Raw genomic sequence first — 10,580 nt, forward strand, 5'->3', positions numbered from 1 at the left:
AAGAATCTGATTTTGGCTCTTGCCATAGGCTCCACTTTCCTCAGTGTGAAAGAACAGCATGGCATCCGTTAGCACGAGGAGAAACACTCACCTGAACATATTACTGAAACCTCACAATTATTAATCCTCCTTCATTGCAAATCCTGTTTCTAGCCTGTCCCAAAGATCATAAAAGTCAAGGGTTATGGCAATTCCCTGGCATTCTGGAGTAAGTCTCCACTGAGGAAGTTATCACCCGCTGGCCAGCACAATTTCACCTAAAGCCTTGTGGCAGGCTCTGGGCCTGTGTGAGGGCCTGCACCGCAGCAGCCACCAGGCAGAAAGGCTGAGCTGGAACTTCACTTCTGTGAAGGTGGGCACTGGTAAGCCAGGTAACTTTCAGCAGTTTAAATGCATTACTTGCCCTTACAGTGAAGCGGCTGCAGAACTCACTTGTGTTCGTGAATAAATGGACTGTAGAAAAGCTGTAGGCTTGTCTATACTGCATTTTTGTTTTCCTTATACTGGGCCCACTGCAAGTTCCCTAGAGTTCAGCAGTAGTTAGACTGGATGAAAAGTGGAAGCAGACACTATGATTTTCAAGGAACCACTGGGAACACATGCTTTTGTAGGCTTTTTTGTGTCTAACTTTGCCTGATGTGGTGCAAAGAGCTAGAGTACAAAGAAGTAAAACCTTGTGAAGCCTTCCAAACTGGGCCTTTTACAGCCATGTACACACACACACACACACACACGTGTATATATATATATCTATCCATAAATGGTGGAAAGACTGAAACAGTAGCTTTTTTTGATTGTTCCGTCTTCATAAACCAAATCATACATGGTTTCAGTTATATTTTTTAAGAGGCACCCAAGAGTTTCTCTGCAGTGTTTTCACTTAACATAAGAAGCTGCATGAGAGAAGACTCTCTGGCCACCATGACAACTCAGAGAAACTTCATTCACATCCAGAGGACTCCCACTTGCTAGGAGGCTGAACTTGCTCCAAGCCAGGGGCGAGGCCCCTACCAGCGTCGGTGGGGCACCACCGAGGCACGCAGCAGGAACTGCACGCTGTTGTCTGACTTCTTGAGGAGCTGGTATGGGGCTTTTTTTGGTCCACAGACCTTTATGACTTGCTAGGTGAGAGATTTTAGAAGTGAAGTGTAACAAGGAGTTTGAGCATGAGGTGTCACAAAATTAAAATTCTACAGCTTCTCAAAGAAAAAGATGGTAAACAGGAAAAGAATATACATCTATACAGTGTGCACACATGTATACACATATACTCCTGTTTCATGCAGAAAGCTTTCTAAATAAAAACATACAAAAATTAACCAGTGCCATACATTATGTAAACTCACAAGGTGTACTTTCAACATAAATTTGAAGCATAAATTAAAAGAGAGCGAGAAAGAGAGAGAGATAGAGACGACAGCAAAACATTTTAAATATAGAATTTGCACAATTGGTATTTTCGTTAAATAAGAATAAATAAATTCATTACATCCGTTCACATACCAGTTGTAAAAACAATAAATTATTTTATTTTTTCAGTGCTGTGTTGCTTTTTTTTTTTCTTTTTACAATATTGATTAATCCACAAGATTATTCCCTCTCCCCCTTGTGATAAAACTGTTTCCACAGGAGGGCAGCTAAATTTCATTTCTTGTATACAGTCAAACCAAAGATGCTAGGCTTTTTTCCTAGTGAGAGAAGCAGGTGTTCTAAAAACCACTGATGCTTAGGGGTCCAACTCCACCCCAGGGCAATGGAGATGTGTCCCAAAATGTCAGCAGTGAATTTAACAGCGAGGAGTAAGGATTTCTATGCAAAGAGAAATAGTCCAGGTTTCTATCCCCTAGATGCATTTTCTGGATCCTATTTGGCAACACTTGGTAATAATGGAAACGATGATGCAGCAGTGTGAGAGACAAGGAATTGAGATGAGAACAGAAGTTGCAACAACACAGTCAGATACCTTGCACCAACCTTTCATTCAGAAAGAGCTCTGGCTGACAGCAAAGTTTGGAATGGGAGTGCGAATACAAAGAACAGCTAAAACCCAGGTGTTAACTAGAGCAGGCTGACCTAGTGTATCTCATGCTTCCAGGGTTGCCTCCTCAGTCTGTCCTCTTTGCCCTCTCACCATATAAAGGCAACTGCTTTTTTCACATGTTAATTTGCTTCAATACTACACTAGCGAAAAGGGAAAAATCACTATAGTGGTTTGTTCTTGTACTTATTTCTCATAAATAAACTCTTTCTATGAAAAACATATACTTGATCTAAGGAAGTTTTAAATTTATACCCGTGTATGGTATTATACTTCTGGAGCCTTAACAGCACCCAAAAGCTTTATTCATCCTGCTGAATATGTAATAAATTATTACTATGATGCAAACACAAATATTTGCACATTCTGTCTCTGTTACTGCAAAACACAGGAAAAACAAATGCCACTTAATACAGCAGCTGTGTGCCGAGACAAAAGTTAGGCCTATGCTGAGACACGTTGTCTCCTGATTTTTCCTCTCATGACATTTTCTATTTGCTATGAACTTTCTTGAGAGGTTCTAGAACATGTGTAATACATAAATAAGTATAAAAATCAGATTATTTGAAAGGAAAGTAAGACACTTCAAAGTGATCTTACATTAACATAGGTAGAGAATCTTTCCAGAACTCTGCAAATATGCAGAGCCCTGATCTCAGTTCTTAGGGTGGGATCAGAGACTAAGTGGGGAATTTTACTTAAGGTCCACAGTTTTGTGTAGGACTACTCCTAAAAGGAAGGCCACACCGTTTTGAAAAGCAGAAGATGACTAGCAACATTTGCTGGTAATTAATTTTGACAGAGATTACTGTTTGTTTTGACAGACGTTACTGTTTATTTAGAAGAGGGAACAAAAATAGATACTTCTCCAGGTTTCTCACTTGCAGATGTAGCAATTCTATGCTGTCTTGAAATCATCACGTGCTTTCTAAGAGTTCACACAAACACGCCACAGTTCCAAAAACATGTTTGTGTCAGCCTGGAGTGAGACCTGCCCTTCTTGCTACACATGCCAACAAGTTTTCTCTACTGACTTCCTGACTGGGATTTTCAGAAGAGCCGGCGGCATTTCGGCACTCGAGTACCACTGACTTAACAGCTGAGAGGCTTGCCTGAAAATCCTCCTGCAGTCTCATACTCTCCTCTGTGGATGAACAAAGCAATAAAAGACAGATGGGAGTCTATTTTCATCAGGATATGATAACCAATTCTTTCAGTACCTGTCATCCTAGGGCTTAATTCAAAGCCTGCTGATATAAAAGGAAGCAACTTTAACAGGCTTGCTGTCAGGCCTCCACCTGTTCTTCCCTGCATAAGGTGAATGCCCATCCTCAGCCACAGAACGTGCACCAGGCAGTAATCGGATTCGGAAGTTGCTGCCAACGAAAACCATTACCAGCTACTGCCTGTACTGTGGAAACAGTCTTATTGATATTGGGCAAGTCCTCCACATCCTGATGTGGTTTGACTTCCCAGTGACCTTTCTTCCGCCCAAATGTGGTAGATATACAAAACATGAATGCCTTCTATAGCTTTAAAAAAACCCCAAGACACACACAAAACAACCGAAAAAGACGAATAGTTACAAAGTTATGCTGGTAAGATGAATACCAGAGTTAGACATGATGGACAAAACACTGATAAAGTATTAACTGCTTGCTGTGTTTTTTTGACCTTTGTAGTCTCTTCAGAAGATGTAAGTACATTACACGTTGTTAGATTCAAAGTGGAAGCCATGGAGAAAATACCAGAGAAAGCAGCTGAACTCAGCCTCAGAATATCTGAGTTAGAAGACACTTGATTATCTTACTTGTAATTTTTGGTTCTCTAACTAGTTTCTACAAAATACAGTATGCCTTTGTTTTACGGAAAGAAGCTAGCAGCTAATGTTCATCGACAACAAGGACCCCAAGCTGTGACACAGCTGGAACTAGTGGAAGGTTTATGAGAAAAGTGTACACAAATTCCTCCTAGCAGCCAAATCCTCCTTCGGTGTGTGTCCGACATACACGTGGTGAGGAGCTGCTGATAGTGCACGTGTGGGGACCCCTGGTCTGCGAGCTGCTGCAGTGCTCCTGAGAATTTCTTGGTGGAAACACAGTATTTGCCATAGAACAATGATCTGCTGTCAGGAAATTCCTAGCATGAAAATATTTCCTTTTGTCAAAACCAAAAGGTATTACTTGTTAAAACCAGCAGCAAGCTTTTCATTTTCCAGTAAAACATCTGTGGCCCTTTCCAAAGAGTGGACCAAGTCCACAAGGGCTGCAGATATACTTTGGTCAATCACTTTGCCTATGTAGTTTGTCTTTTGATTTTTTAATAGAACGGAGTGATATAAGGTGATATACCAAATGAAAAATATTTACAAAACAGTATACAATAAGCTACTGTGGTATCATGGGTGCATGTGACATTTTCTAAGGACATACTGTATTAGAGGTAGGTGAAAAAGGGGAGATGATTCTGTAACCTTCAAATACCCCAGGATCCTCCATTCACTAGTTTTTCTTCTTTTACATTATTTTATTTTATATTTTTGCAGACACAGAGGGCTTGTAACAGCTTTGATGCTCACTTTTCTGACACATTAAGATCACCCTACTATTATTTAAAGCAGTGCACATCTTCATTTGGTCCAAATAGGCAGATTCTGCCCATAATTTGAGGCTGCAGGTAAGTACATCGAAGCCTTCGCTTCTCTCTGTCTGGGCAGACCTAATACCAGTATGTCAACAATGGCTTAATTAAACCTCTTTTAAAGAAGATCACAACCACAGGTTAACACTTTTTCAACAAGCACTGTTTAAATGCCGACGGTCTCTGAGAGAGAAGACATCCCTTAGCCAACTTTCCATGCCCGTCTTTGCACTGGACAGTCCTGGTGTGCCATCCCGTGTCACACGTTCGAGAGCAAGAGAGCCACGGCCCCGTGACCCAGCGGGGCTGCGTGAGCTCTGGAGTTACTTTGCTGCCGCCGCCGCCGCTGCTGGGAACAGAGTTTGCCATTTGCCCGTGCTTCTTCGGCACGAAGAAACTGTAGCGCACGTCCACCGGCTGCGCGGGATCGGTCGCGAGGATCTGCACGATGAGGACCTCTTTTGTGGCAGAGTGCCCCATGGCGTGCAGGAAGTCGTCTTTGTGGCTCCAGCCGCTGTAGTTCATGACGGTTCCGTTGATGTCAATGATGGTTTCAGAAGTGGAGATCATGTATTTTCCATTGACAAGGTACTCACCGTTTTTCTTCTTCAGGGCCAGGTAGGCAGTGAACCTGCTCTGGTCCTTAGTCTTGAACTGCCGAACTTTGATGTGAGTTGCCCCCTCCGGGATTTTCACGACATCTGTGTAGCCCTTGCTGAATTGAATTAAAAAAAAAAGGAAGAGTATTCAGTAGGTAGCGTGAAATGAGCCTCGAGTCGTACCGCGACACCCAATGAAGCGTGGCACGTGGCGTGACACGTTTCGTTTGAGTTCAGGCCCTGAATCCACCTGGGTTGAGTCTCATCTAAGAATAATCTCCATTGTCTACTGCACTGTTCTTCATGCTCTTGAAGAAATTTCTACTGCGCTTATTTCAAGTTGCTTAATCTTTAGCTTTAGCAGCAACTCTACGTGAGTCAGAGGCAAGAGGAATGAAAAGTAACAGATAGCTTATATGTTTCAGCAAAGGGTGGGAGATAGGAAATACGATGCACGCCTTGCCTGCCAAGGAAAAGATAATGAGATATGCGTTGGCTACAGCTGTTTCTTGCTGGTTCTGCTATAATGATGATCAAGGAAAGCATGAGCAGAGCAGCAGCTGGGTAGAGGTACCTTGGGAACATTCAAGAATAATCCTGGTCACTGCGAAAAAAATTGTTTATTTCGAAATACATAAACCCAAAGATGAATTGTCAAGTGTCTAACATGAGGTGCACGCAAATATCTCATCTGTACCATCACAGAGTTGCTACTGATGAAGTATCTTAATTCAAATTTAGAAAAGGTATTTAACTCTTCTACCGGAAGTGACATGCATTCGAGACCTGCCAGTGTTCTGTACCTTAGCACTATGTCAAGTATGTTATTTATTTTAAGTTTACTGATACACAGAAAAAAATGTAAAGACTATACATAGGTATAAGCCACCAGCTGGGCTTTGAAGACATGTATCTTCATTTCTAAACCTGTGACAAAACCATTTTGCAAGTATCTCATATCTGAAAAATGTAGTGCTGAGACTTACAGGAAAAAAAGAATGAGAAGATAAACTAAAAGTATACAAAAGTGAAAGGGTCTCCTTTGGCACTGTTTAAAGAACAGACAACTAATTTTGAGAATTTCTGTCTGCACAAGTTGAGACTGCACAAACTACAGATTAAATGCTTGTGCTATTCCCTAGCTACTTCCAGCAGTTATGAGACAACAACCAAAACTGTATTGATTTAGCACTTCCATACAAGTGCAACAAACAGGGTGGGGGAGACAACTCTACAGCGCTGCACAAAGATTTGTATATAACAGTTGTCAAAATAACGGCGTTAAAACATGTTATTAAAGTTACAAAACCATTTGTTCAAAAATTAAAAGCAATGCTGGAGAATTCAAGTCATCTGCACGAAGAACTGTAACACCCCATCTGCACAAAGCACATGCAGCTTTAATTCTCCTCTTTTCCAACTTTTGACAATTTGGCTTTACAACCTCTTTAAAAAAGTTCTTAGGACACAAGTTTTGCAGAAGACTATTTTTGACTGTTTCAAAAGAAAAAAGTACAAACAAATTTTGTTATTGGATTTGTCTGCAATGGGAAATACCAGTTTCTCTTTGTATATTGAATAGTTTCCCTGTACATTTAATGTACAGATTGCCACAATTTGGTTTATAATGGACAGCAATGCAGAAGCTGCTATTTTTCAGGGGACAAAAGCTAATTTTACTACAGTCATTGCCTTTTCATGTGTAAAAACAGTTTACAGGTAATTAAGATTTCACCATTTTAATGAGGGGTTTATTTTAAAGTTGATTACTCACCTAAGAGAACTATCCCAAGTAAAAAAATAAATCCTTGTCACTCCAAAATTCAATCAAAATCAAGTTAGAATATACCTCTTACTTACAGGTTGACTATTACCTTCTAAATGGGACAACTTTTTAAATGCACTGAGGATGAATTAATATTTTACTCTCTGATCAGTCTCATTTCAGTTAAAGGCATGATTTGAGGAGTAAGATGGTAACTCCATAGGAATAATTATAATAGAATCTCTCCAATTCCAAGCATATCTGGGCTACAAATCTGGCCCCACTGAAATTCATGGAGTCCCTTTAACATTTTTGCCGGAGTCTGGATTCCAGCACGAGGATTGTTACTGCATCACATGAAGTATTTCTCACACTGTCTTCTTCATTTAGACTTCCCAAACATTTCAGTATTCACAAATGGGAAAATATTTGGTTTATATAATTACTAATTTGGCTGGAAAGTCTTTCCTTTTGGCAGAGATATTTTGGCATCCGTAGGTGTGTAATCACTGGTTTACCAGGGAGAAGATTAGTTACATTTATTTTTAGAATAAATTCACTCTCAAAGGCATTTTTCACTGCTATTAGTCAGTACGTTGAAATGTATAGAAATAAAAGGTCATTTCAGGAGTCAGATTTCAACTTCTGGTAGCTTTCAATATGCTATGTAAGAATGTGGAAGGCATAAAATCAAGTTTATGTACATTTTTAAAAACGTAACACTAATTTAGTCACAGATACAGAGTAGAAATTGTAAACTGAAAGTTTCTAAGAGTAGATCACTACAGTCCTTTGAGACCTTGGAAATCTACAGAAATGATAATCAAAAATCCTCATTTTTCTGTGAGCCTTAAGACTTAAAGAGGGAGGGAAACAAGAATTCAGACAGAAAGCAGATGTAATTGACATCGGTATCTCAGTATAAAGCTTACTGCTGCCCTCAAACGTGGTCAGGGAAAACCATGAGGGCAGATCCTTTATTTTGCTTGTAGTAAGTTTTATTATAGTTAAAAGCTGACCTCTGACAGAAAAATATCTATACTGCTATAAATGTTTTGACTTAAAAAAAAATCCACCTGGAGATCAATATTGTGCCAGTGGACAAGAAGGGACATGGCAAAAACCATGCTTAAGCCTGTGTTTACTTCTGATATCTCATCTAATTACCTAAGCTCCATATACACTTAGCAGTGTGAAAAGGTATTTCTAGGGTATAAACCCTCTCAGCCACTAAGGAAGACTTTTACAGATGTGCTCTAATGCTCTCTGCTTCTCTCTACTGACTGTGCAAGGAAACCGTGTCACTAAATCAGGTGAGATGTCCTCACTGTCACTCAAAGTTAGATGAGATGAAAGGAAATGTTCTCAGTGTGTAACTTGCTAACACAGCAACCCCTGGGAAATGCAGAGTTTCAGAGATACCCAGATTATTCTGACCCAAACTACTTTCTGATTCACTCTTCCCTTCCCTCTTTCTTCTAGAAACCACAAGCCATCTGACACAGCAAGATTAGCAAGGAGGACGAGATGCTGTGTGTTATTCAAGGCAGTCTTCCTATTAATGGGGTGCTCAACTCTACCACTAGCACCCTGTATCAGAAATTAACCGGGTCCCGTGTTTTTTTTCATTGGGTTACTTGCCAGTTCTGGGGTAATGTTAAGAGACCAGCTGTAAACATCTGGAAAGTGCAACAAAGCACAGGCAAAGTACGTTTTGCATTTCTGCATAGGAAAGTAAATGGCATTTAGAGACAGAAAGAAAGCCAGCGCATAGCAGAGTTACTATTTGCACAACAAAGAGAGAAGCTGAGTACCTCCTCTTGGTGTAGGTTCCCATGACCTTCGTGCAGCTGGAGTTGTCTCCTCCGCACACGCCGCACTTGTCGTACTGGAGCTTCGAGCCGATGATGCCGTCGCAGCCCGTGCGGACGCACCGGCCCCGCACGCACACCGAATTGCTGTACGGGCGGCACTCGGTGCCGTCAGCCACCTGCCGACCGAGGGACCCGGAGTTAAACTACAGGGCTTGCTTTTGTGGCCCTACTGGCAAAACACAGTCACTTGCTCGTGTCACCTGCTCGGAGCAGAGCTCCTACCCTGACAGGCCAGACTGAGTTTCTCTAACACTCCCAGCACAAAACCAGACGAAATTTAGCAAAGGGTTGAAAGCAATGACGGGTAACTTCACTGTAAGACGCTAAAATGACCTGGGCTTTAATGCTGATCTCACAGCTTATTAATAACAATAACAATAACAATACTCTTAGATAGCCTTGCATCTGAGCTATCTGTCTACATCTAAATATTACCTTCATAATATTTAGACGCAGAATATAAACATGGGAAATATTTCAGTTCCACTTGCATCTGACAAACTGACCGCCAGTTACATCTATACTAATGGGCTAGCTTTATAGCTATATAGCTATATATTAATTGGCTCCATAAGAGTTACTCTGGACTCCCTTAACATAATACAGGTTAAAATACATTCTTTTACTCATAGCACTCTTTCTCCTCCAGAAAACCCTAGTATGACAGAAGACTCTCCAAGTAGAAACCCCTTTATCCACTGCTGAAAACAAACCAGTGAAGAGCACAATAAGAAGCCCATATTTTTCATGAATCCACATACTGAGATGTGGAAAAAATTATCTCATTTTTAGAGGCCATTTCTGGCCCCATTGCATAACCAATGGATCAAATCACCAAATCTTATCACACAGTTACATCATTAAATTATACGATTAACCTCTTTTCCCTTGTTGTAGGGAAGGATTTTGAAAATACAGGATGTTTCTTAACTGAAGAATGAGGTGATGATTGGAGATGCCATTACCTTCTGAGAAAACACAACGTAGTAGCCAGTTCCTTTGGCTCGGCAGGTGAGCTTGCAAACGTCTCCAGGAAGCACTCCGGCGTACTTGGGGACCCATTCAACAAACGTCTTGACACCCTTTGCATCAGACTGATAGCCATTCCTTGCTTCACACTGCTCTTGTCGAAAAGATTTAGCTGTAGAATTATTCACATCATTAGTGACTATTTCAGACCATGCTGCAAATATCATTAAGCCCGTCTACTATTCATAGAATCACAGAATTGCTTAGGTTGGAAGGGAACCTAGAGATCATCTAATCCAGCCTCCCTGCCATGGGCAGGGACGCCTTTCCAATTTCTTTTTTACATTACTTTAAAGTTACACTACTTCACCTCTTCACTTAGAACTGGCCTTCGAATCCTTCAACTGTTTCAGCTTGGAAACCTTCCTATGACTTAATAAGCATTAAAGGGCTAAAGTCTGCATTGCAGTTCATTTTCCAGGACTGAAATTTCTTCTCATTCAAGTGTCCTTTCTGTACGGCGTCAGGGTGGGGACGGGGAAGAGTTATGGTACGGTATTACCGGTGAAGGTCTTCCCCAGTAAGTGCACTTTGGAGCAGCTACAGTGGACCCTCGCCGTTCCCGTTCGCGGCAGCGGCCCAAGACCCGCTCCCCGGGCAGGGGGCGGCCGGTGCCCCGGCGCAGGGGGGTGGCA

The 10,580-nt window shown here is 41.3% G+C and overlaps 1 protein-coding gene across 1 annotated transcript; it reads right to left on the minus strand.

The window, feature by feature from the left end:
• Positions 1-4,819: 4,819 nt before the first annotated feature.
• Positions 4,820-10,057, minus strand: LOC103780133 (A disintegrin and metalloproteinase with thrombospondin motifs 5-like; the record flags this gene model as incomplete). The annotated part of the gene is made up of 3 exons (XM_008947783.1): positions 4,820-5,393; positions 8,857-9,032; positions 9,882-10,057. Coding segments are annotated over 3 exons (926 nt in total), but the record flags the coding sequence as incomplete, so codon positions are not given.
• Positions 10,058-10,580: the final 523 nt, after the last annotated feature.

This window comes from Merops nubicus, unplaced genomic scaffold (genome assembly GCF_000691845.1).
Source record: "Merops nubicus isolate BGI_N331 unplaced genomic scaffold, ASM69184v1 scaffold23309, whole genome shotgun sequence".
NCBI lineage: Eukaryota > Metazoa > Chordata > Aves > Coraciiformes > Meropidae > Merops > Merops nubicus.